Here is a 27,274-nt window from a genome sequence, read left to right on the forward strand (position 1 = left end):
CTCCATCCTGCTTACACAGCTGCTCCTGAGTCGGCCTCGCAGGAGCTAATAGCTATGGAGCCATCTCTCTGCGCCAGCCCAGCCCAGGCAGCAACAACCAGCTCCCCTACGAGTCACTGGCAATAGCAAAGACAGACGTGGTGGAGCCCAGGGCAGCTCCCCAGACTACCCAGCTCTCAGCATGGGGAGACTTCATGTGCATATGCAGACCACAGGAGACAAATCTCTGGTAAGCACCAGCCACCCTCCCCAGCCCACCCTGGCCATCGCCAGGGCACAGGGAGGCTAAGGGAGAGAAGAAATCGCTCTGTCCCAGCCTGCCAGGCAGCTGCAGCTCCCAGAGCAGCCAGCAACCCCGCTGCCTCCTTGGGAGGCTCCTCCACAGCCCAGGGCAGCCAGGACTGAGGCACGAGCCAGGCTGGCTGCAGGGTCAGTCCTGGCCTGCGCCCTCTGGCCCCGCTCACCCACCAGGTTGGCAATGCCACTGCTTCAGCCCCTCTCCCCAGTGCTGGAAGGATTCTTTCCCCTTGTGCCCAACCAGAYCTCCCTGATTTGGTTGAAGACACTGAGCTACCATTTCATTTACTAACATTGCCAAGGTTGTGGTGAATCCCAGCCCCAGGCTTAGGGAAAGTCTCCCCAGCCTGGCAGAGAGGATGGCATCAAATAACATATGCAAAAGACTAGTCACAAAGCAAATGTTTTCCCTGATCCTTAGCCCTCAAGTCATAGCTAGCATCTCAGGCCAGCAACCTGAGAAATGGGAAGGCAGTAGGTAMAAGAAAACCACCCTGCAAGGGTCACATTTCTCCAGTAAGGGTGGACTGACACTGGCAGARAGAAATTTCACACCACCAGGCATCAAACCCTGACTGTAGCCACACGCTCTCCAGCCTGGGCCAGGGCTGCTGCTTACAGTGGCCAAAGCCAGAGGACTTCAGGCCCTTCCCTGGCTGCTAAGTCCAAAATCAAGGTGCTCCCACACCCAGGAGCCTTCTCCATCTCAGTCCCACAGATGCGGATGCTGCTGTTCCCATCTGCAGCTCCAGCCAGGAGTGGCATGCTCTGGGCATTGCAGAAAGGCATAGTCACACATACACATGGCCCACACACGGCCTCACCCAGAGCCATGCCTGCACTAGCACTCACCAAACCCCAACAGCGCTCACCCCCCTGTGGCCACAGAGTCTCATCCTGCTCCTTCTTGCCCTAGGGCACACCTGATAGGCACAAGTGCAAACAGACATCCCCACCTCAGCCCTCAGGATAGCTCTAGTTTGCACAGCAGTTTCTGGGCTCTGCTTAGATCTTCTGAGAAYATCTTTGGARGCGGAAGCAGGGGGGGATTTCTGGGAACTCTCTGAGGAAATAGAGGGTGTCTGCAGCTAATAGCTAAGGAGAGCTAGGTAAGGACAGCTTAACTCGTCCCAGGACATTCCAGCTGCTGTTAACAAGCTCTATCGGTTGCTCCTGACCAGAGGGTGTTGGGGCCTTTGTTCCAGCTGACTCTCTATGAGGCAGGGTCAAGCTCCCTTTTAGCCAGTGCTAGGCAGAGGCCTATATAAGAGCCAGGCCTAGAGTGAAGCTCCTAAGGGCAGCCAACAGATGCAGCATTTTGTGTAGTAGTGGGCAAAGCAGGTGTTCCCATCTCTGTTTGGACCAGCATACATGTTCTCAGATATGGCTGTGACATGCCCCAGGGTGTGCTCCCCAGTAGCTGTTGGAGTTGCTGTCTCTGCCATGTCAGAGGCTTCCATGARGACAGACTATCCAACGGTGGATGCAGCTCTGCAAGTCTCAGGCTGCAGGAAGTCCCGGGGCCTCTCAGGRAGGCTGGGGCTGATAGTCATCTTCCCTGCTGTTGAAGAGTTGTGTTGCCAGGTAAAGGAGCTACAGAAGGAAATCAGCAGGCTGCACAGAGTCAGAGAGCATGAACAATAGACAGGACTAGTCTCAGGAGACCCTCCAGCTTCAAGAGCCTCCACCRCAGTGATGCAGGTGGAGCCCACGCCTTGCAGGATGGTAAGTCATAACACCAAGGAAGGGGAAGGGTGGAAGCTAGTGACTTCTTGCACTGGAAGGAAAGCTCCTGCTCTTTTTGAAGGCTTGCAGTTACTGAATGAGTTTGCTGCCCTCAAAGCTGAGAAGGAGCCGGGYATGCTTTCAGCAGAAGCATCTGGGCTGAGGGACCCTATGCCATGCAGGGACAGCTGGAGGAAGTGGCCAGGGACAGTAGTGGGTGACATCATGCTGCAGAGAACAGAAGCACMCATCTACTGACCTGACCCCCTGCCTAGAGAGGTTAGCTGCTTGCTGGGGGCTTGGATCCAGGATGTTGTGAAGAGCCTGCCAAAGCTTCCCTGCCCTCCTGACTATTGTCTGCTGCTGCTCTTCCTTGTGGGCAACAATGATACTGAGCAGGGCAACTTGGAATCCATCAAACATGGCTACAGAGCTCTGGGGGTGGTGGTCAGGCATATGGGGGCTCAGGCGGCTTTCTCCTCAMTCCTGCCAGTGAGGGAGAAWAGATGTGAGGAGGAGTGGATGGATCCTGCAAGTCAACAATTAGCTGTCCAGCTGGTATCAGTTGCAGGGTTTGGGGTTCTATGGCCATGGGACCCTGTTTGAAAAGCAACATCTCCTTGGGAGATGGGATCCACCTCGCTAAGCGGGGCACATGCGTCTTTGCCAACAGGCTGGCCCACCTTCTAAGGAGAGCTTTAAGCTAGGAATGACAGAGGAAGGTGAGAGTTACAGGGATCGCACAATCAACAAAACAGTGCTTAAGTGGGGGTACCTCAAGTATTTGCATGCAGGCAAGGAAGTGCCTACAAGACAGGCCTACGGGGAAACCTCTTGTACCCCTTCTGGGAAACTGGCACCTTTGGATGCCCCTCTGAAGTGCCTGCCCCCAAATGCACATGGAATTGGAAGTAAATCTGTGTCCACTTGCAGGGGTGTGACCACACTGTGATTATGGAGACATAGGGGGCTAGCTYGCACAACTGGAATGCTGTATTGGATGGGTACATGCTCCTTGGGAAGTCCCAGCCAGAAAGGYTGAGGGGGACTCACGATGTATGTGAGAGAGCAGCTGGAATGTAYGGAGCTCTGCCTAGGGGTGGATGATAGGCTGACTGAGAGCTTATGGGGCATACTAATATGGGTGACACTGTTGCTAGCATCACCCAAATGATGTGTGTTTGTAGAGGACACCTGATCAGGAAAAAGTAGATAGGCCTTCTACAGACAGCTGGCAGTAGCCCCACATTCACAGGCCCTGGTCCTCATGGGGGACTCTCACCACCCCAAGATATGTGGGAGAGACAACTTAGCAAGGCACAAGCAATCCAGGGGTGCCTGGAGAGCATCAAAGGAACTTCCTGATACAGGTGATGGAGAAGCCAATGGGGAGAGGCACTCTGTGGGACCTCAAATTTACAGGCAGGGAAGGGCTGGTTASAGTGCTGCTTAGAAGGTTGGAAGCAACCTTGCCTGCAGTGACCATGACGTGGTGGAATTCAGGATCCTGCGAGCAGGGAGCAGAGCAAAAAGCAGCATCRCAACCCTGGACTTCAGGAGAGCAGGCTTTGGCCTCTTCAGGGACCTGCTTGGAAGAACCCCATGGCACAGGGGCCTGGAAGGAAGAGGGGTCAAAGAAAGCTGGATGATATTCAAASATCACCTCCTCCCAGCTCAGGAATGGTCTGTCCCAAAGAGCAAGAAGTCAAGCAAAGGGRACAGGAGGCCTGCATGGATGAACAAGGATCTCCTGGCAAAACTCAAACAGAAGCAGGAATTATACAGAAGGTGGAAGCAGGGACARATAACCTGGGAGAAATGTAGGGACRTTGTTCGAGAAGGCAGGATGCGTCTAGGAAGGCTGTGGTTGGTTCAGTTTATATACAGACTACRTAACACATTCCAAGGTTTTATTTACTGTTTACTGTTTGGGGTGGGTTGATTGGTTTGTTTTTTTAAAGGGCAGCCTTAGCTAAGGCCTCTTCCCTCTTAGTTCATTACCACTTAAAYTGGATGCAACTATTCTTGAAGCACAACCTTTCCTTAAAAGTAAAGTTTGTGCTTGTGACCTTTGCTTGCCCAAGAAGCTTCTCAGAGAAGGAAAAAGGCACCTGAAAAGCCTTATTCTTCTCTCGTAAGCAGAGACCATATTGGTGAGCCCTATTGTCACCATTGCGGCCAGGTGCCCTTTCCTATAGCTAGCTATAGTAGGTAAAGCTTCTGTTCTGACCAAGCCAAAAGTATGATGWATTTACTGGACAACTTGATGCAGTGACTCAGACTGCACCCATCTCRCCTTCTTTTAGAGGACCACAGGCCACTCTTCGCCAAAGCCTGGCACCAACGGAGAGGCAAGGGACCTCTTGAAATCCCTGCTGGGGCACTGGCAGAGAGTGGACTGTAGGCTCCTAAAGCRTGTGAAGACTGCTGCCCCTGAACCTTCTGGAATAATGAAGCTCAKTTCAGAATCTGTTGGCCAGCCCTATGACCTGAATACAGGAGAATCTAAGAGGGGACTAGACAGAGATTACTGTGTTGCCGGGTTTGGTTTTGGGTTAGACATAAACTGCTGGCTGAGTCTGAGAATGGGGTGGGGTCCAGCTGCCTGGAGACTGTCAAAAGAGCGTTCCCCAAAGCGAGGGGTCTCCTCTCCAACTTGGTGGCTCAACAGGAGGCTCCCTCTGTCCTTTTGCATGTTTTCCCCATGTACTCTGCAGCTCTGCTCCCAGGTGAAGTAAGGCACACAGGGCTCTGTGAGGTGCGAGGCATGGCATGGAGGCTCTGTGAGGCACAAGGGAGGTGGTCCACCCAGGGCCCCACCTTGTCCTGCCTGGTTTTAGTTTGTCTATAGTAAGGTTATAACAAGAACTGAGCAGCATAAAGGAATTCCTGTGCCCCAAAGAACCCCAGCGTATTTTAGGTGTACTAATTTCTCTCCTAAGGCCTGCAGGTATCTTAGTAAGTGGAACTTCTACAATAAGGAAGTTTCCAGTGAAGAATTCCCTTCAGAAGGACCTCCCGACTGAGCTCGGACAGCGCATTTGAGAGGAGCCCCAGCACGGCCCCGCGGCGCCGGCGGGCGGCCGCCTCCGCGCCGGTTGGCCGCTGCCACGGCAACAGAGGCGGTTTCCGCCTGGCGGCGGGGCCGCCCGCGCCGCTGGGCTCTGCGGAGCGGGGCCGGGAAGGCTCTTTCTGCACCCCAAACACTCTGTAGGTGTTTCAACCTCTGTGATGCTGCTGGCCGCTCAAAACCAGCATTCATTAGGAACAAGAGCGCAGCGGTTCAGCGAATGGTGGTTTCTTTGGCAGCTGCTGTTCTCAGTTACGTGGACAGTGTGCCCCTGCGGACCCTAGAGCAGTGTCTCTCCATCTTTTTGCAATGATTCAATGCACTCCTGAAGAACCTGGCCGTAGGAATTAATTCTCATTGTATAGAACAAAAAAGCTGTGACCAAATGATGTCACAGACCCCCTCCTCCCCCATTGCTTTATTCTTCCAGGTTTATCCTTGATGAATGTAGTAGCAATAAGTATCCAGCTCCTTAAGTTACTGTACAAGGAGAAGGTGGTCAAATGAAAACGAGTATACAGCAGTGTGCTTCTTCAAATGATGGCCTCTAAATAATATAGTGAGTAACAGAGAACTGCTCAGTGTAACTCACTAGGATACTCCATAAATAATCTCCAAAATTGCAGTGGCTGAGTCTGACAATGGGTTCAATGATGGTGGTAGCAGTGGTGGAGCAGGACTGTGGCAGTGACTCGCACCTGAAGGGCAGAGCCTTTGACACAGAGGAGTACTGCAAATACAGACAATTATATGGCTCTAACCTAGTGCCTGAGAAGGGAACAGAGCAGAGCCAAAGCTTCTGCYTGAGCGTTGGAGCTTGTGAAAATAACAACAAATTCAAGGCGTGGATTCTTTGAGTGCTCCCCTACCCTACTTCCGAGGGATAGTTTTCTCACAGCAGTCACTTCTCAATCTGATCCAGCTGTGTAGGCGACACACCCTGAAACAGATCTTTGTCCTCCTTTCTCTCAAACATGTTGATACAAAAAACTTCAGCCTTATCCTGTAATTAAAGTGGAGCACACTACTGATCACTGAATGACAGTTCATTTCTTTATCTAATCCTCCACCTAGCCCTGCATTTCAGTATGGAAACGGCATTTTTGTAGTGTGTGGTCTCAGACTGTGTGGTGGACAAAAGGGCAGACACTAAAAAATAAACCGTTTCACTGTCAGACTTTGACTCAAATGACTTGCAAGAACTATTGTGCTCAAAGGGGCATCCCAGCTTTCRTAAGGATAACAGCTTGTGGACACAGGTTTGTGGAAAGCCTTGTCTCTCTGCGAGCTGAGATTGCCTGCCAATGCCTTCTAGTTGTCTCTGCTGTAGCAGTAGTAGTGTGCTCTGTTCTTTCCAGCTTAGGGGTTGCCTGTGCCATGTTTTGTAATCATTGCTTCAACTGGAATCACTCCTCAAGCCAGCAAAAGGTCAAAGGAGGATGGAGCATCTGGCTCGCTATGCCAGAAGCTTGCGAGAGAAGGAAGAGATGGACAAACTGATGCTCCTGTCAATCGAATGAGGAAACCAGGAGGCAAGAGCGGATGAAGGGACACCATGGCCTAAGCCATGAGAGGTCCTGTTTAGGAGCCTTGAGCTAGGCATTTGCGGCTCTTCTTCCGCACTCCAGGTGTGAGAGTGGTGGTCTCAAAGCTGGGGAAGCTGTGGAGGCTTGTGTGCAGCTACAGCGTGCCAGCTTTCCTGGGCAGGCACAGAAGGCCACGGCTAGGACAGCCACCAACAGCAAGGGGCTCACAGCAACAATCTTTAAATGAGGAGTGGGAGGAAGCAGCAGGAACCAGAGCCACAGCAGCACCGGGGGAAGATCAAGGTGGGTGGACAGAGGAGGAAACAGGGCAGCAGGAGGTGGACAGAGACCTGCCAGAACAGCAGCAGCTGGASGAATCTGCCTCTGTCCACATGATCTGGGTCCGGCCAAGCTGCCAGAGGCTCATGCCRCRGAGAYACCTGCRCRACAGYGARGCCWCAGACRCTGACGGAGAGGCAGATGGCAACCCGCAGAGCGCGCCTCTCCCCCAGGCAGTGGCCGCAGGAGCCGAGGCAGAAGATCCACCCTTGGCCGGAGGCTCTCAGCAAGAGGGGACCAGCATGCTCCTCCCCATGTCAGGCTCCTCAGAAGGAAAACCAACAGCTTCACCGACATGGAGTTTCGTCTGCACCAGGTGAGCAAGGAGCAGGTGGCTGGCACTGACCATCAAAGGGACTCAGGGCCATTTGCAGCACCCCCACACTGTGTACTATTTTCCCCTGTTGACACCTCATTAGGGGATGGCACTCACCTGTGGGATTTTGCTCTCCCCCTGCAGGTTCCCTCTGAGCACAAAGACGAGGCAAATTCCTCCTCCTCCAGAGACTCCCCAGAGGGTGACCCAGGTACGTACGTGAGTCGAGAGCTGTTCTGGGGGCAGAAGACCCAGCCCGGCCCAGCAAGGGGCACTGAGGTCGGCAGCACTAAGCCACGACCTCTTGGGAAAGCCCTTGGTGGGGGGGGCAGCAGGTGCTCGCCCTGTGCTCGTGCAGCCCCTCACCCACAGCTCTCCTTCCCCCCACAGCCATYGCCGCCTTCCCGCACCCACCGGCTCCCAGGCCCTCGCTCCTCAAGATACTGCTTCGGGCTCTGCGCAGAGCCTGGTCCTGTAGATGCGGAGCACAAAGAAGGAGAACAACGCGGACGCATGCCATCGTGCTGCAGATGTTTCCCTCATCCCGCAGCATTTCCTGCCACTTCCTGCCTCTGCTCTTGGTACAGAAGGAGGACCTGTTGTCCAAGACGGACAGCTGGAGCCACACTCTGTCATCGGGTCAACACAAACGCTGCCCCAGAGCACTCCTGCCATTCGGGAGGCCCAGCAATGCTGCCAGACACAGGGGCCTTCTAGGACAACTCCCATGTACACACAGTCATGTACACACTCTTGTCAGTCTACGACCATTTTCTACTTGGAATAAATTTGCCAAGAGATCTCTACTTTTCAGAGAAGACTATGTGACCTGACAATTTCATGTCTTCAAGTACCCATACTCCTCATTGTTACTCTTGGGATTTTACTCACAGCAAGACTCACAGGCAAGGTGTGATTAAGCTTGAGATTAGCTCTGATCTCTCCAGCTTCCTTAGTGGTTGCTCCTCCAACAGATTTTAGGTCTGGCAGATCCAATTTGAGCTCTGGCTAGACCAATCTTTCCCCAGACTTTATCTCCCATCACACATGGGGACATGGGGAATCTAGCTCCAAAAGCCAGGGAATCTGCTGCCCACTTCAGGGCAGTGCTGCTTTCAAGGCAACCCTCAGTAGGCATTGTAGCATCACACAGATAAATGAACAAACTCCCTCTGCACTCTGATGATGACAGCCCAAAGCATTATACATGTACCATCAAAGACTCCTTAACCTTCAGCCTAAGGCAATCCCCCAAACACAGGCATTGCCATGCAGATGGGATGAAGCGCTCTTTGCTACCTGGTCTGCACTGCTTGTGGCTCTGATACACAGCAAGAGCTCAGCTCTGGAGGAAAGAGGAAATCCACCCACAGCTCCCTGCCATATTCAGAACTGTTCACTGGTTTTATCCGTCAGATTGGTGTTTCTCAAGCAGCACCTGTGTTGCTCTGCTTTGTAAAGGCTGAGAAAAGGCAAGCTAACATTTTGAAGGATAAACGTACTGTAAACCACTTCCAGTACTTCTGCCCCTGATGAGGTTGATATCTTTTGCACTAGTTGCTATGGGCAGAAGAAGGCAGGGATGTTTTAGGGGCTCAATGAAACCTTTAGCAATTACATATCTTCTTCCCGAGTTTTCAGTAGATCTATGGGGTGGCAAGGTCATGTCTTGAGGAAGAATAAGGATCCTCTATCAGCTTTCTGGACCTGTATATCACAGGGTTTGCAGTGATTAATCCTATCTTAAAAATAGCCTTTGCATGACAGCTTGCACATAGCACAGGAGCCCACAGAATGAAGCAAAGATCTCATAGCTACCTGGACATGCAGTCTGATAACATAGAAATGGAGGAACCGTGGGTCATAGGGCCTGTGTGTCTGGGCGCCAGCAAGTGGGGAGAGTGAAGTGTTTATAGTTTCCACTAACCTGGTGTGTGTGGAGATGAACTTGTAATTTACTGGAAAACTTCAAGCTGGATTAACTGATGAGTAGGAGGCCCAGGGTCCAGGCAGGGATATTAGGCAGGCTGAGAGCCCATGCTAATATTTGCAGGATTCATGAGTGTGGAATGCTTATGGATCTAGAGAGTGAGGGCGTGTCTGTTTTCACTAATAAACTTTAGTCCCAATCAGCTAGAGAGGAGGAATAGGATTTGGTTATCTGTCCCTATGTTTTATGTGAGTTTCATAGAATAGAATCAGTAAGGTTGGAAGGGACCTCGGGAGATCATCTAGTCCAACCTCTCTGCTCAAGAAGGGTCACCTAGAGCATGTTAGACAGAGTTGCATCCAGGCAGGCCTTGAAGATCTCCAGAGAAGGAGACTCCACAACCTCTCTGGGCAACCTGTGCCAGTGCTCTGTCACTCTCACAGTGAAGAAATTCCCCCTCACGTTCAGGCGGAACTTCCTGTGCTTCAATTTCTGCCCATTGCCTCTTGTCCTCTCACATGGGACAACTGAAAAGAGTTTGTCCCCATCCCCTTGACATCCTCCCTTCAGTTGCTTGTACACATTGATAAGATCCCCCCTCAGTCTTCTCTTCCCCAGGCTAAAGAGGCCCAGCTCACGCAGCTGTTCCTCATAGGGCAGATGCTCCAGCCCTCTGATTATCTTCGTAGCCCTATGCTGGACTCTGCCCAGTAGCTCCATGTCTCTCTTAAACTGGGGAGCCCAGAACTGGACACAGTACTCAAGATGAGGCCTCACCAGGGTTGAGCAGAGGGGCAGGATCACCTCCCTTGACCTGCTGGCAGCACTCTTCCCAATGCACCCCAGGAGACCATTGGCCTTCTTGGCCACAAGGACACATTGCTGGCTCATGGTCAACTTGTCATCCACCAGCACTCCCAGGTCCTTCTCTGCAGAGCTGCTCTGCAGCAGGTCAGCCCCCAGCTTGTACTGGTGCCTAGGGTTATTTTTCCCTAGGTGCAGGACTCTGCACTTGCCCTTGTTGAACCTCATGGGTTCTGGTAGTGTTATATGTGGATGTTGTTACAGGCAGTGCCCTGTCTGTGGCAGTTTGCGTAGCCAGCTGTATTAATGCTCTTCGTGCATGAATATGCGTCTCTGGAATACACAGTAAGCCTTGCTACTCATTGAACTTGCAAATGGAAAAGTAGCTGCCATGTCCATCAGCCTAAACCAGAGAGACCTCTAGTCTCCAAGGGCTGGGCTCAACTCCAGCAGCTGGGCAGGAGGGGTCCCCTGGTCCCTGAGCCTGCTGGAGGCATTCCTCTTGCCCTCAGTCCCTCCCAGCCTCTTCTGCTACCTCCAAACTGACTTTTACTGTCCCCATTGCAGAGCCCCATTTGGCTCCCATTTTCCTCCTTTCCATTTGGCAGAGATGCTAAAATGCAGAAAAGTTAAATGCAGCTAAAGGCGCAAACCATAGCGGTCCCTGTGTGAGCCTCAAGCCCCGTCTTCCTGTTGAATAGCACCYGGATATGGATAACTTGGTGCTTTTTCAGGTTTAACTCTGTGATTCTTTTCCGAACATGCTTTTGCTTTTTTTTCTTAAGAACTGCAAAAGATGAGTTAAACAGCACAGTGTGAAGTGTTTTCACACCTCCATGCTTATAAATAAGCTATGCCACACAAAGAGGGGCTGGGGAAGAGTTAGTAATTTCCTCTTTGAGGTGAGGTTTTATTTCAGTAACATTTACTGGCCTCTAGACAGTAGTCTGTCAGCCCTTGAAATCCTCTCATCCTGAAGGCACTAGGCGACCAGAGTGCATCTGTAGATTGACTCAGGGCAACAAGTGGTGCCAGAGGTGAGACCTGTTTCTTTGGGCCCCTCCTCTGGCTGAGAAGAGACAACATGGGCTCTACCCAGGGCTGCTGGACCCTCTGCTCCATTCTACCACTTTGTAAGTCTGGGAAGGAGAGTGCGCTTTCTATCTGATACTAAACTTACCTCCGAAAGTAGACAGTTGCAGGGTGTGCAACAGGGACCTTTTCTGCTGTTCACTCTACAAAAGGCACTTTTCTTCCTTTGCTCTCAGATTTTTCTTTTATTATTATTTTTCTGCTCTGAGACATAYGGGATTTATCTCAGGCTGGGTATCACACTTCCACCCTGTTGCTCAGCTCAGGGCAGCAGCCACTGAGGCATGATGTGCCCATTCCCAGGAGGCTCCTAGACTAGCTCTTTCCCTCAACTGCCTGGGCTAGGCAAGGAGGAGTGGCCCAACCTTTCTGCCCCCCTGTCACTTGGGGAGTGCGGTGGCTTCTCTCCAGCTTTTGCCCAGAAAGACCTCACAATGGCTGCTCCAGACACCAGCCTTGGAAGTGTTTTGGGAGATGCCCAGGTCCCTGGGCAGGCTGTGCCTCCTGGGAGGTGCCTACTGCACTGGTGGGTTTGCAGCCTGTGTTCCATGTGTGCTGAGTGGCTTTGCCTCAGTGTGCATGTGCCACACATGGGGACAGGCTTGGCACTGGCAGCAACTGCTGGAGGCCGCAGCTGGCCCAGTTGGGCCTCTCGCTCAGAGGTTTATTGCAAATTTTTGGCCCCCTAACATGCTGGCTGTCAGGGTTCAGAGCACGTTTTGACTTGGGGAGCTCAGGAGGAGGCCAAGGGGAAGGCAGGCCCYCTCAGACCTTTGCTTCTCTCGTGGAGCAGGGCTGGCCCTTTGTAGAGACATGCCATGGAGTTATTCCCTCCCCAGCCATGGCTATGGAGTTATTCTCTCCCTAGGAATGGTTGGGGTTAGCGTCACCCTCATCGCTTGCACTCATGCATCTGGTTGGGCCAGGAGGAGGACTGCATTCAATGAGAGGCCAAAGATTTACCTGCGCAAAAAAAAAAAAAAGTGCATTGAAGTGGGGACATGCACTAGGTGTGCGTGAGGAGGGGGAAATGTCACATAAAGTGAAAATGGCAGCAGACTACAATAGTGTGAAGAGATTTCCCCCCCACCCATTTCAGACCAAGATTCATATTTCTCAGACTTGGGCAGTTAAATATTTGCTGTCTGGACAACAGTCTCTCAGAGAGTCCTATAAAAGAGCAAACTGTGATTGGGAAAAGTGTAAATATTTGGAACTGGCTGTTAGTGTGCCATTGCTATTATCTACTCTCATCTATATGAAAAAATGACATTTGTAAATAAAATCTTAATTTGTAAGTTAAAGAAGGCTGCCTTAACTCTCTGTAAAAATGATCTTGTTGATACTTGCTTTTTACCTTTCATTGCAGATCTCTCCCAGGCTGTTCTTATGAAAACCCCTCAGGATTTGGTCAATGGCACTGTGGGCCAGTCTGTGCTCCTACCTGTGTCCTACAAATTCAGCAGCTCCTCTCGCTTCCCATTGCCATTTCACTGGACGTTCAGTAACCGCTCTGAGCAAATTGTCACCTGCACGGTGCTGAACTGCTCCCTGAGTGCTGAGGGAGCTCCCAAGCACTGCTCTGCAAACCATTTCCTACACTCGGCATACCAAGGTCGCRCTGTGCTTTTCCCGGAGAACGCATCCCTGCTGCTCCGGGACCTGCAGCTCAATGACAGCGGGGTGTACAGCATCACCTTCAAACAGCCAGCCCAAACCAAGAACATCACCTTAACTGTGTACGRGGACACACGTGCTGGTAAGTGCAGCACTGGCCATGCACTCTCTTTAATATGCCTGTCCTATGTTGGGTGAATACATACCAGGGAGGTGAAAAGGAAACATCACAGCACTTTTTAGTTTTTCTTAAAGTTGCACAAACAGGGGGTCAGTCAGTTCTGGGGAAGCTGCTGAGGGGTGTTCGTGTTCCTAGTAGCAGCTGGCTGGTTCMAACCTTTCTGCCAGATGAAGTAACTCTTTTAGAAAGAACATATCAGAACTTCCTCTCAGTCACCGAGAAGGATTTTGCTAGTACTAGTAATTGCTAAATGAAGTTATTTTTCACTAGCAAAGTTGTAAATTATGGCTCAGAACAGCTTTGATGTTAATATGAATCAAATGACAAACTTGAGACTGGATGTCTACAAAAATATATAAACTTTGTGGCTTGTGATATTTGCAAATTAAAAAAAAGGCCTAAGAGATTCTTAGGTAATTAATTAATTACCTGTTGGACCTGGATCATCAGACTCTTTTAGTAAGATGGCCAAGGCTGGAATGTCTGTTCTGACTTTGCAATGTAATTTGGACATTGCTTTGTCTCTGTTTCAAGCAGCTGTGTAAACTTTCTGCAGCATTTCTGCAATGTATTCAGACATCCTCTCTGATCTGTGCAGCCCTTTAACATTTCTAACTTTATGTTGGGTTAATTCTGATGAATGTTATTGCCTTATCTTGAGATACACAAGACTGTTCACAATAGTGACTGTCTTACATCCCTATTACAATCTGCTATAAAAGTCAAATAAATGAAATAATTCTGCCTGTATTATCCAATTGTGATATAATCCAAGTAGTTTACACAAAAGCTTGTGCATTTTGGCCCAAAGTAATCCTGAGAACTGGCAGGACACTAGCTCTTAGAGAGGAGTTTTCAGAGCTCAGTGAAACCTGGAACTCATGGGAATGAGTTATAATCAATTAGAAAAGCCCCAAACCAACTTTACATTTGCCCCCAAAGAAATAATTGCTTGRATTTTTTGCATTCATAATGAGAGCTAATCTGTCCTGGACTATTTGTCATAAATGCAGTACTCTCTGAGGGGGTTCAGCCCTGCCAGCAACTCTGACATGTATCTTCCACAGGGCTGCAGTAATGACTCAGAGCACCAAGCATGCAGCCCACAGTATGAGCTGAGGCAAGCAAACATGATGCAGCCACACACTGCAGTCAGGCTGAGGTTACGTATCCCACCTGTGGGATGGCCATTTCCTACTTACAAATTTCCTTTACGCAGAGGATCCTCCGTAGTGATCAGTACTTTCCTGTTCTGTAACCARAGGGAGCCTTCTGTGGTAAATGTATTTCAACAGTTATAATTAACTCTTTAAAATACTCATGGAAAACATTTTCTTTCATATTTCAGCTACTGAAGCTGGAGGAGGGAGGTCTGGACAGGAAATCCTTGTTATTATTGCTGGATGCTTCTGTTTCATCTTGCTGCTTCTGCTGCTGTTCTGCTATGCATGGCACAGAGGTGAGTGGATATAGTCCTATATTTCACCTTTACACCTCCTGTCCTGATTCCTCCTGAATATTTTTGTGGTCAGTAATCCTGTAGATCCAGAAATGCAGATGTTTTGCCCCTCATGAATAAAGTAACATGAAATATTCTGGACACTCCAAACCATCAGTCTAGCTGAGCTGCAAGGCCCAATGTACATTCACTGGATATATTTGGAATTTGCAATTTAGTACAAGGTATCAGACACACCGCATGGGTGTATTGCATGAGGCTGATTGATACAACATGTTGGTCTCTGAGTTCTGGAGCTCAACTCACTATACCGTGGGGAAAAAATATTATTCCTGTAGATAAGAGGAACAACATAGTCATGTATCTGCATCTGAAAACCTTTGAAGTAGGTGACATATAAAATAATGGGTGGATATTTAGTATGCTTCTGCTTGGAAGCCCACAGATTCTCCAAATCTTACTAATCATATGTTTGAAAACCAAATTCTTAAAGATTCCATGGGCAGGATGAGTGCTGTCATTATTTATAAGTAGCATTTTCTGCCTGTATTCTGAGGAGGACCTTAAAGAAATCTATAACCTGTAGCGACACCCACATTGGTAGATGGCTCGAAGGTCTTCAGAAAGACTAAGTAGTGCTTGCTCCCTAGGCAGAAATGATACCATTGTTCACCAGTGTGACTGCCAAATATCAGTGTGAAAAAAATACTAAAGCAAACAAAATTTCTTGCAGGGGAAGCTCTTCCACTGATGAGATGCATAAATCAACAGGTAAAGTAAGACATAAAAAAACCCTTCTGCTCTGACATGGGAGCTTCTGGACACAGAYTGACTTGAATCAGTTTGAGTTAGCTAATAGGAATCTCTTCCTGAGGATGAAGGCACTCAGGCTGGTGTAATACCACAAATAGCCTGGCAATATTCATACCTTTTGAGAAATGCATGTAATCTATGGTATGAATTTATTCTCTGTAAGTCATCAAACTAGGACAACTGCTACCTTGTAGAAGGAGGTCCAGTCTTGCATCTTGCACCCTTTTTCTSCTGTCTTCCAGAGAGAGCATCATGTCTGACCCTGGTCTTAGTCCTAGTCCCTTTTCTCTCCTCTTGCCTTCATCAGTTAGGGGAGAAGAGGTGGCTGTCCTTGTTTGGGGCAGAGGTAAAYGGGTGTGATATGAGAAAAGATCTCTGGACTCTGAGACAGTTGTGGCCTAGCAGTGGATCAAAATCCCCCATCTTCCTCACATTATCCTTGCGGTGCACAGGTTGTTTCTCCTCCAGCACARCTGACAGAGGCAGCCAACAGATGCAGACCTGTTTGTGCAGCAGTTTCTGGGCTCTACTTAGATCTCCTGAAAACCTTGTTGGAGATTAAGGAGGATTTCTGGGAACTYCCTGAGGAAATAGAGAGTGTCTGTGGTTGACAGCTGAGGAGAGCTAGGTAAGGACAGCTGCAGAAGGCCTTAACTTCTCCCAGGAAGCTCTAGCTGCTGTTAATGAGCTCTATTGGTTGCTCCTGTCCAGAGGGTGTTTGGGGCCTTTTTTCCCCAGATGATCCTCTATTAGGGAGGGTCAAGTTCCCTTTTAGTCAGTGCTAGGCAGAGGCCTATATAAGAGCCAGGCCTAGAGTGCAGCTTCTAGAGGCAGCCAATGGATACAGCATTTTGTATAGCAGTGTGCAAAGAAGGGGTCCTTATCTCTGTTCAGAGCAGCATACACAACCTCAGGTATGGTTGTGACATACCTGAGCYCAGCAAGTCTCATGCTGTAAGACTACCAGGTTTCAGGTTTTATGGAGATGTTAGGGCAAAATACTTGATAGAGGAAGCACAGCAGGTCCCCTGTGTCCCTGCTGCTTTTGCGCTTGTATGCTAGGAAAAGGACTGGGGTCTATCAACTGTCTCATGTTGCTGTATCAGACAGCTCTCTGCTGTTAATGGGTCAGCAGTCCTGGATGTGATGTCTGGTGTGAGGTCAGAGGACAAAGCTGCAGCCCAAGGATGCACTGCATAAATGAAACTCGCATGCTGATCTCTGTATCCACCAGGTAAAGATTCTTATCTTCAGTGTTTTCTGTATCTATGTTTACGCAGGTCCAAAGCCCTAACGAGCCACAGAGAAGATGGTCAGAGGCAGACCTGGAAAGGATTTACATAAATGTCRTCTACTTTGGGAAGAGGTAGCCAAAAAACTGTGATGTGCTCACAGTATTTAGCAAATGGTAGCTCAAAGACGATGTACAAGGGTGACTAACAAAGCTGTGGGAGTTGTTTCAAGCTAGAACTCATCATCTGGAAAAAGAGATGCTTTTTAAAAGAACAAGCACAGCACTGCTGTGATAGCTCCAGCTGGCAGAGAGCAGGACACTTCCCCATCAACAGAGCTGGCATTGTCTAGGATTAATACTCAGAAACCACTCCTGTACTCTGAGCACAACATTTTAGCTGTTTGACCAAACAGTTTGGGCTGTGCCTAAACTAACAAGAGAAATAATCTCCTGAGTCCCGAGCTAGCTGTATTAATTCTGTATTTATGTAAATAGATCTCTAGATCAAATGCTGCTAATGTTACCCTGTCCCTCATAACTTTTATGACTGTTGTCTCTGGCAATGTATTATATAATTTTATTAGAGTAAATGAATAGCAATCGATCCACTCTCCATTCCAAGGAGATCTGGAAGACATTGATGCTTTGGTGCTTTATTTACATTTATCAAGGTCCCCAAAACTTGATGAATGCCTTATGGAATATATTTTGATAGTGCCCTGTGAGTCACTGATAGAACTAGGTATGTTATTGGGCAGGGACAGTTTGGAGCAATGTTACAGACTGAATGTGTCCATAGACTTTGAATATCAGCTGTAACAGTGGACTGGGCTGGTATGGGGCAAGATTCTCTCCTGTCATGAYGGTGGCAGCTGTGAATGGTGAGAGTCCTCCTATATGTAATAAAAATGAGCCTTTTCCTCTCCAGCCTAGGCTAGTGGTTGTTGGCAGGCCAGTGGGGAGGATCTCGGAGAGCACCTCTGAGGTTGCCCTGCAGCACTGGGGAAGGACCACAGCAGGCCTCCTGTGTCTCTGCTGGCTTGGGCACACATAGGGTTTGTGCAGCTAGGGTTCCAGATCCATCTCCTGCCAGGCATCATTGCATCACACTTGGTGGCTTGGTCCTCTGCCACCCTCAAGATACTGTTGTTTTACTATGGAGCAGGCAGCAAGCCTGGACCTGCTGTCCGAGCCRAAAACAGAAGGTGGTGCTGGCAGAGCTGCAGGCTGTTAGCTGAAATTGCCCAATTGCCAGCTAAAGAGAAGACACTCAGATCCAGCTTCCTCAAGGAGAAGCCCCTGGCTGGGTTGTCTTCCCTCTTTGTGTTCCTCTAGGTCTGCAGTTGAGGTACTCAATGTGGAGAGCACATTGACAGGAATGGAGGAGAATGGGAGTAGAGACTGTGAGAACAGTGATTCACTTTCAGTACATCCATGTTTTGTCCAGCTCACTGCTAAATCCTGACGTGCTAGTCTGGAGCAGAATCATTTTGTCCTGTGAAGTGTGGTGCGAGAGTTCTGTTTTATTTGGTGGAAACAACCACTCTTTAGTGGAATAAAAATGAAAGAGGAGGATGCATGTGATCTGCAGATTGCTGCAAATCTGATGCCACTAACTGTAATAACAGGATTCTCTTTGGCTTGGGGGCCTGCTGGAGATCACCATATGGGAAACATGAATTTTTAAAATATACACTGAAATATCACTATGAAAAAGTTCTTGAGTACATTAACCGGACACACTATGGTWGAGACTAGTTATCTTTCAAGCATCTCAACTGATGTGTGTGAAATACCCTCCTGTAAAGGAACAGCCCCATCACAGGTAGTCAGTACAGCCCTGGCAATAATGTGGGGTTTTTTTGTTTGTTTTTGTTGGTTTTTTTAATTTAGTTTAAATATGACCGGTTGAGCAACTGGTTGAGAAGTTTCTGGAAGATTTATAGAAAAGAGGTAGTTTCCTTGCAGCAGAGCTGGTCTGTTGGGAGGGAAGTGACCAGAATATGTACTGAGTATTTCTACATTAAAAATCAGAGGGGAAAGTCTCTCTTGCAAGAGGCTTATTTCTTTWAAGCAGTGCACCACCTTTGTTGGCTTATTTCAGGCCACAGTAACAAAACTTTGCCTCGTGTCCTTATAAGAGAAGGAAAGGCTGCAGAAGCACCTGCTTGCAGCTAGACTCTAGCAGGACTATCTGGAGTGATTAAAAATCACTAAATTAAAAATAATGCTTGTAGATACAGATGAGATGCAGGAAATGGCTGGGAAGTGTCTAGCTTGTATCCATGCAAGTTTTGAAGCCAGTATGGATGCTCTGCTTCTCATGATTGCGTGCTGAGGCATGATCTCTCTCCAAAGTTGCTAGACCCTCTGTTCTGTCCTGCTGCTCATGGTTAAGTCTGGGATGGGGCAGACTGAAAGGTATGTAGCAACCTGAATCAAGATAATATATGAGCTGATATAAGGGGAAGCAGCTGATGGTGAATCACAAATTGCTGGAAATTTGGAGGGATAAGTCACAGCGTGGCTCATAGACTCTTTGACAGGCATCTGGCAAAGCTGCTTTCTGAGAAGATAGTGGAAAAGCTGGACTGTCAATATGACACAGTACAGCCACTTACTGTGCTCGTGTTTACTATTTCTATCCATATGGTTGCATTATATCAGTGCTGTTTTATTTATCACTGATGATTTTGTACAGCCATGAAGGATAACTGCAAGATAGCTGTAACTTCGAAAGAACTCTTAAGGTTTCATATTTGTGATATTAAAATACATTTGAATTGGCTTTGTCTGGTGTCAGATGTGTTTTGGGAAACATGAATTTACCCGATGTGGAATTTGTAACAGCTGACCCAGCTTAGGCTGTGCCATTTCCTGGAAGAGAAGAAAAAACGTCGCTGAGGCCAGAGACTTGTGTTTTCCAGCCAGTATTGGGATTGCTGCCCCTGCTCATGGTCAGCAGGCTTCATTTCATTTTGTGTGACAAGCAGCACTTGCTGTAACTCCACCTCCCGCGATTTTCTGCACTTCTGCCCACGCGGATGTGGACTGACAGTTGTGAGGAACCTTCTTCAAAACCAATGTGTCTGCAGCCCACTTTAGAWTCAAAGTAGCTACAAATCTCTGTCCCTCCACCCAATGCTAAGCCCAAATGCATGTAAAAATCACCACTTTAGAACTTCTCTCACACCTTCCCCCTCCCCAGCACCATCACTGAGTTTTGGTGCTCTTCTCTGCATCTCACAGYTAGCTCAGCTCTGCAAGGCTCGCACACATCCTGTCCAGTAAAGCCCTTTCCCACTTGGTGGACCTTCTCCATCAGAGGAAAATTTAATAAAGAATTACCTTTTCTCTGTCTGCAATTGAATGTGAAGCAAATATACTTTGGAAAGGAAACATTGTGGAAAAGTCCTGACTCTTCTATGATGACAGCTCACACTTATAAACATTCCATCCCAGGAAAGGTGCCCTGTTTGTCCTCAGTCAAATAACTTTTCTTACAGTTTAGTACCCTTTCTCCTCTTCCATTAAATATCCTTTCCTCCAGGCAAATACACCTTCCTCCAACAACCTGTTCCTCCCAAACACGTGAGAGCAGCAAGTGAAGAAGTGAATAATTTTCCAGAGATTCTAATAAGCCCAAAGTGTTAAAAGGCTCGTCAGGATATACAGGCTGCTTTTTCATGCCAGCTTACTGATGTTCTCTGAGGGAGAAAGAGTAAAGTGGCTTGTAGTGGAAACTACAAATCACCAAATGTTCTTCTATTGCTTCRGATTTGTGCTTCTGCCCTTTCTCTCTTGCTCCCCATCTCACCATCCAGTAGCTCTGGTGTTCCCAGGAGCTATGTCCAGTCTTCACTAAGCACAAAATCAGACCAGCCCAGCAAGCAAACAGGCCCCTGTTGCAGCTGTGCTCCCCACGCACTGACACAAATCTCTCCTTTGTGACCGCAAAGCTGTGGGTCAGCTCTAAACAACAGCAACCAACTCAAAATAGGCAAGCAGTGCTCYACTTCTGCCCTGGCGTGTTTTTACAGGGGACTGGCCACGTGCAGGAGGTGTGCTCCCACTCTTGCAAATGTTGTGCTGGGATTATTAACCAGAGGAACACAGTGAGGGAGTGAAATCCTGGTGCCACAGGAGTGGAGCAGTCCCATGTTCACATGAGAGCAGTCTTGTGGGTGCAGGGAGCTGGTGAGTCTCCAACTCAGGCCTRTCTTGTGGCTTCTGGACTTGTAGTTCATGCTCATTCTTCCCAGGTTCAAGTCTCCATTTCCACAGCAACAGAGCACAGACAGCGGCTGGCAAGGGCTGCCCTAGCACGGTGATGTCACATCTGCACTTCTCCTTCTGGCCCCACAGGGGGAGAAGCACTTCCCTCCAAGCAGCCTGAGAGCGTCCCCCGATCTTTGTGCTGGCTCCGCTTGTGCCTGGTAGCGGCTCTTGTCCACCTGCATGCCTGCCACCAGGGAAGGAAAGGGGGTTGCATGTTTTCCCTTCTGCAACCGGTAAGTACATAGACAGCCTCACTGCTCTACAAAGAACTTGACTTTCTTTGGATTACCAGTTCTGGAAGGGTGTTTTTGCAAACAGCTTCATCTGGCTGAATATCAATAGAGAGCCAGGCATATCTGCAGGCTTACATGGAGACCAGACAGTGTATTTCTCTGGGAGCCCATGGGCTGAGTGGGGCTAGTCTCTGGCATGGGGCATCATCATACCCCAGGTCGCACTTCAGGCATTCAACTGCTCGAAAAGTGCTGTTGCAGAGCATACGAAGAAACTRTCAACTCTGGCACACTTGCAAATGAAGCCTCCAGCACAGAGGGGAGACTAAGGAAGAGTCAACAACTTCCTCTTGGGCTGAGACAACATTTCAGAGATGCTCACTTGCTGCCTCAGCAGAGACCTTAGCCAATGCTGCTGGAACAACGGAGTGGTTACCTCCCCTGAGCTGGTGGTTAGTGACCCCGTGCCAGAGGCGTGGTAATCGGACAGCAAAAGCTTCCATTCCMTCACAGTGCAAGCTAGGCTTAAACTTGTGTGAGCTCTGCAGCACCTGCATCTTCAGGGACCAGGAGCAAATGTCCTCTCGCTGGCACTGCAGGAGCTTCAGCTCCATTCTTCTGCTCCTTGGTAAGTCTGGAATGGGCTGAGCTGAAAACTCTTTGGGGGGATGTGGTGCACCATAGGAGAGCAACCCAGCAAATACTTCATTGTGCTGTGGATGGGCAGTACAGGCAGTGACACCAGATGCTTGTCTTTGGTTGGATCAGAGTCATAGCTCACTGAAGGCTGGGAAGCCATACAGAGAACTCATAGTAAGTTTGCTCTGAAGGACTACTCTTTCTCACAGGCTGCTCTCAGCCCTCCCCATCCAAGCATCCTTGTAAGGTTCAGGTGGCTCCTCATGGAAGGAGACATCCAAGACCCCACTGGGCAGGGAAGGGAACTTGTCTCCAAGCATACAAATGCTGCTAGTTCTTAAAAATGGGCTTGGAAACTAAGCCTGTGGGTGAGATTCACAGCTTTTGTCCCAGACCCACAACCTGCTCTGCTGTGAGGGTTTGAGCTCAGCTCTCCCCTTCAGCTCTCCCTTCAGCTCTTGGCTTGTGCTGTCAGGAACCTGCGGTGGCATCAGTCCCTGACAGGCTCTTGGCAGGATTTGCTTGACAGAGTGTGTTCCACCCACAGGTTGCTGCAGAGCACAAGGTGGAACGTGCCGTTGTCTCCCCCTTCCCCAAATAGGGATGGGGAGGGGTGAAGGCTGAGAGTACCTTCAAATGTAGATGTACAGAAAAGTACATCTGGCCATAAAATGGCGCAATGTGCTCAAGTGTCAGGGAACAAATAATGCTGGGAACTCCTGACCATGTTAGCCCATCTCCAAGACCAACCAACCTGTGTTTTTTCAGCCCTCGCTGGGATTGCAGCCCCTACTTACGGGCGGGCTCAACACTCACAGCCCAAGATGGTCTCTACAAGCATTGGAGGGATAGAGCCCTCTTTACCATGATAGCTCRGGTCTCTCTGTAAAATCTGTAGGTATGGATGTGGTGGCTGCATTTTGCTGAGAACTGATTTCCATAGATAAAGCTGCAGAAAATGTGTCRGTGGAGTGAGGTGTGTTCCCTACTGGGCATGTTTGAGAAAGAGAAGAGGCAGTCACAGACAGTCTGTTTTTTCACACATCAGAATGAAGTGATGTTACTAACCTGCCCCTCCTCGTTCTCTGCAGGAGAAAACCTGGCTCTCATTGCTGAAATCCCTCAGGATTTGGTCAATGGCACTGTGGGCCAGTCTGTGCTCCTACCTGTGTCCTACAAATTCAGCAGCTCCTCTCGCTTCCCRTTGCCATTTCACTGGACGTTCAGTAACCGCTCTGAGCAAATTGTCACCTGCACGGTGCTGAACTGCTCCCTGAGTGCTGAGGGAGCTCCCAAGCACTGCTCTGCAAACCATTTCCTACACTCGGCATACCAAGGTCGCGCTGTGCTTTTCCCGGAGAACGCATCCCTGCTGCTCCGGGACCTGCAGCTCARTGACAGCGGGGTGTACAGCATCACCTTCAAACAGCCAGCCCAAACCAAGAACATCACCTTAACTGTGTACAACTCTCATTTTAGCCTTAACAATCCAGGTGAGTGTGAGTGTGAGAGCGTGCTCAGCACAGACATCACCTAACCTACCCCAGTGATGCATACAGAAAGAAGAGGGAATGCTGGTAGGATATTTGTCCTACTTCCCCAAGGGATATGTTGCTGCGGTGAAGACAGGATTTCAAGGGATGTCMTGTGTGGTGTTGTAAGTAGCTTTTCTATTTATGGCAGGAAACTCATTCTGCCCCTCTATTGCTAGGTTAAATCACCCACAGAGATGGGTGCTAGCTTTGTGGATTTACCACCTATCACCCATCTCTGTGCAGAAATGAAGTAAACAAATATCTTGACCCTGTGCATCTGTTTGTTGCTTGCACACTGGGTAACAGAACGCAGTATAAGGGCTTCCTGTGTAGCTGATTGTCATTAAATAAGTAATAGTGTTTCACCAGCCTCATGTTTATCTAATATTAATCAATACATTTGAGAGAAATGGGATGAGAAACTTAACCACTGGATCTGGCTCTTATATTGGAGGAAATTCAGTATTCACTGGGGATAATAAAGGGCTCAGGAATAAATCTGTGGCCAGGTGGGCTAATAAAAGTATACTGAATGATTGCTATTCATGTACACAAAAAACACAGATAGCATCACAGGGAAGTCAGTCAAGCTGGCAGCCTTGGATTCTCTTACAGAATGAGCTCCTTCTGTAACCTGGCCAAGTTTGGGTTATTTATTCACAGTTGCCACCTAGTCTTGGTGTATTAAACCCATCTCTGTTTCTAGTTTTGCCTGTTGTTTTTTCCCCATTTTCCAGCTGTTTCCTGGCCTAGTTTACACTCTCCATGATGAACGTAGGGATTTTGAAGTTCTGACTTTGCATACAGTAGTTTTCCAATACCCTTCCTTGATTTTGTCCGACTCACTGCCATCTGTCAAGGCGTGAAACAGTGCTGCATTTGCACTCATGACTCTTCCGCAACTCAGCTGCCATTCTGTGTACAAAGCAGATGTTACAATCTGGATGGCAGTATCTGACTATGGTAGACTCCAAATCATTACAGACATAGCACTAAACATCTTTGCGCTCTGTGGGCAGGACTGGAGAATGCTTTCTCTACTTCAGGATGGAAGTATTCCTCAGAATATTTTCTTGGATGGTTCCAGGAGGGGAGAAGAGGGCTGCGGTATCTGATTTGGAGTTACGGCAACCCCTCACAGCTCAGCATTTGCAGCCCACAAGGCACTCATTGCCCAAAGCAGAGGCAGCACAACTGCTCAGACATGCAATCAGTCAGTGCAAGAAAAGAAACTCATACCTGAGCTGTAGATGTGGGTGGGTCTTTTGCGATGAAATATTTCCTTTAAYCTGTGTGTCCACAGTGCTACTCTCCGTCTACTTACATGGCTTTCTGATCACAAAGAGAGTACTCTTTGACCAGAAGGCATGTTCTCCAGAAAATATTCTGCAACCGTTGCAACTATTCCTTCAGAAAACACTCATATCACGTATTTTCTTTCAAGTGTCAGACCATAATGAGCCAAAAAAGGAAATTTCAAGCCAGATCTCTACCTACGTAATTGGAGTTTCTTCTTGTTTAATCTCCTTCCTTCTGCTATTCCTGCTCTTCTACTGCATATGGCATCTGGGTGAGTGGATCTGCTCTTGCAATTTATGCTTTGAGGTTGCTTCCTCCAGACCTATTCTAGGAGATAAAGCTAGTGGAAGGTTCTGGTGAGACCTGTGTCCTRCTTTTCATACCAAAATTATTCCGTCCGTAAGAAGTCCCCTGAAATGTGTTACCTCCTTCAGTTCTAAGAGTCACTGAATGTGTTTAAAGTCCCTGATGCAGCTTCATAATGTAGCTGCATGGCATGGGTCTATCGCATTTCCAATGATGAAAGTTTTCTGGAGAACACGTACATTTAGGTGCTAAGACCAGAATAAAAATACTGTAATATATCAGTCCTATAAAATAAGTACAATTTTGTGTACTCCAGAATGCATCCTCTAAGCGTAGTTATGACTACACTATTGTAGTTACTTTAAAATTCCAGTTGAAGAGAATACTTGAGGATGTTTCCACTTTAATATAAACCAGAAGGTACACATATCTCCCCAGCTTCCAGCAGTGATGTCTTCAAAACCTTCATCCCTGTGGGTACCTTCAATTTGATTTGACAAGAAACAAACTTCTTTGATTACAAGTAGATATTTTGCTTATACTTGGAGAAAGTGGYTACAGAAATCTCCATCCTAAAGGCAAAATCCACATTGCAACCTGTCAATAGACAGGGTCAATAAAGTAATCTTAGTTCTCTAGCACTAGAAGAAAGGAAGATACAGACTATTAGTGTGTCTGTCAAATAATATAATGTAACTCTCCTTTTCCTAGGTGCAGTTCAACAGAAGAAAATGAGAATCATTAGACAACAAGAGGTACTTGAAAAAATAAGAAAACACTTTGACACAGGCAGCTGGGTAACTGCTAACTGGCTTGCTTAAGATATACTGAGCTGTAAGAACCAGGTTGTGAATATAAAATTAGGAGGTTAATTTATTATTCCAAGGAAAGACTAAAAAGTGCCTGCCCTTTCCCCCAGCTGGACTTGAGCTGCTCTCTTCCATTCCATTCCACCTCTCTCCCTTTCAGTCCCCAAACTTCAGGCTTTGTCTGCATCAGCCTGAATTTTACCTTCATGGCTGAGAAGCCTGGAGCCAGCTTTGGCCAACGGCAACAAGAGAAAAGCTAGAATGATTAAATGGAGAGAAAAAAGTAGATGATCATCCTTCCTTGCTTCCTAGCCTCATAAATTTATGCAACAGCACCTCTTTAGGGGTTGGTATGGGTGGTCTAGGGACCCATCTCACGTGGAGTTTTATCCATGAAGAAGTGCTACTGACAGCTTGTGAATTTGAATAAAGCAATGAGAAAGAGACAAAGAAACCTAAGGAGGAGACATCAGTCAGGTGGCTCAAGTGACTGCTCTGACCAACACTGGGGATCCATAGAAGRTGACTCCATGGTGCTGGCAGATGTCCCAGAAGTGCTAAGACACTCAAGAGAGTCTCTCTTGCAGATCCTACCAGCTTTCCCCTGTAGTAATTTCCATACAAAGAAGGCAAAAAGGTAAAAGGTAAACCAGATAGTATGTACCAGAGCATTGGGACCCATCAGTAATAAATGGATATAAGGAAAGGATGAGAAGGTTTAGTATTTCCCAAACTTTTTTTGTGATTTTTTTTCAGTAAAAAATAGCCACAGTGGAGGCTACATTCCCCTCTCTGTGGGGAACTACAAAAAATCTTCAGCAAAGATTTTTATCTTTGCTTCTAGTGTCCATAGAACTCTTTAGTCTGTCATCTAAGCYGTGTCTGAGGCAGAACATGGTCTTGTCTGAGAGATTCTTGGGCAAAATACATGGGAGGAGTAGCAAGGCACCTATCATGTGTGCCTGATAGACTGCACCAGTTCTGCATTCATGTAGACAGAGCTGGGACCAAACTTTCCTCATCCCTCACAAATCTGTACTATGCTTATAATGTATCTGTATGCAAAGCCATCTTGACTTCACACAGCCCCTGTTGCTACCAGCCTCTTCTTGTCTACTGCAAGTCAGTAACTCTGTACACTGCTTGATCCTGACAGAGCCTCTGGAGAAGGCACTCATCTTTGCTGTTTTCTTTGCCTTTTCTAGGTCTCAAATGCTGAGGAGTCTCCCATGGAAAGCACCATGATGAGGGATGTAGCGACTATTTATGCCAGAGTTGGAGACAACRTTGAACAGTCACAGCAGAGAGCAGCACCAGAGGTTGTGTACATGTCTGTAGCCTTCTCTGATCCACCAGGACTGGATTGGCCACTGTCATCTTGTGCAGAGACTGTGGATCTGCCTCAAGTGGAAGCCTTGAACTTTGCTAAAGACAGTTSTGCTTCGAAGTGAAGAGGATGAGAGAATGTTTTTGTCACTGATGTGACCCTCAGTGCTCTTACTCCAGCAGCTCTTAGTCTGCACACTGAGTGCAGGCTGTAAAGGATTTGGAGAATTTTGTGTACAAAGACACATGGCATAAGAGAAAGATTCATAAGGCAAAGACCAATCAACAATTTGGTCCGTGGGAACCTTACTTCCATAGACTCACCTTAACTGGAGTGGTGACAGAGAACATTAAATGGATCTTAATCTTGTGTCCCAGATTCATTGCCAACAGTCTTGTCATATTAAAAGAATATATGAAGATTATTTGGACTGAAAAGTTGTTCT

General features: G+C 48.0%; 1 protein-coding gene and 1 long non-coding RNA gene across 2 annotated transcripts in view; both read left to right on the forward strand.

Annotated features, from left to right (window-relative positions):
- Positions 1 to 27,001, forward strand: part of LOC146584700 (uncharacterized) — a 38,604-nt gene extending 11,603 nt beyond the window's left edge. Inside the window, exons 3-8 of the mRNA XM_085324297.1 lie at positions 12,469 to 12,858; positions 20,844 to 20,914; positions 22,602 to 23,046; positions 24,533 to 24,658; positions 25,405 to 25,448; positions 26,708 to 27,001. Coding sequence (XP_085180423.1) covers positions 12,469 to 12,858; positions 20,844 to 20,914; positions 22,602 to 23,046; positions 24,533 to 24,658; positions 25,405 to 25,448; positions 26,708 to 26,953 — 1,322 coding nt within the window. The 3' untranslated portion in view covers positions 26,954 to 27,001. The remainder of the gene's footprint in view (positions 1 to 12,468; positions 12,859 to 20,843; positions 20,915 to 22,601; positions 23,047 to 24,532; positions 24,659 to 25,404; positions 25,449 to 26,707) is intronic.
- Positions 14,186 to 17,323, forward strand: LOC146584701 (uncharacterized). Its single transcript, XR_014898159.1, has 3 exons — positions 14,186 to 14,356; positions 15,090 to 15,127; positions 16,450 to 17,323. It is a non-coding gene; the product is annotated as an uncharacterized LOC146584701 (long non-coding RNA).
- Positions 27,002 to 27,274: the final 273 nt, after the last annotated feature.

Source organism: Rhea americana, unplaced genomic scaffold (genome assembly GCF_003343005.1).
Source record: "Rhea americana isolate MKP2758 unplaced genomic scaffold, rheAme1 scaffold_90, whole genome shotgun sequence".
Taxonomy (NCBI): Eukaryota; Metazoa; Chordata; class Aves; order Rheiformes; family Rheidae; genus Rhea; species Rhea americana.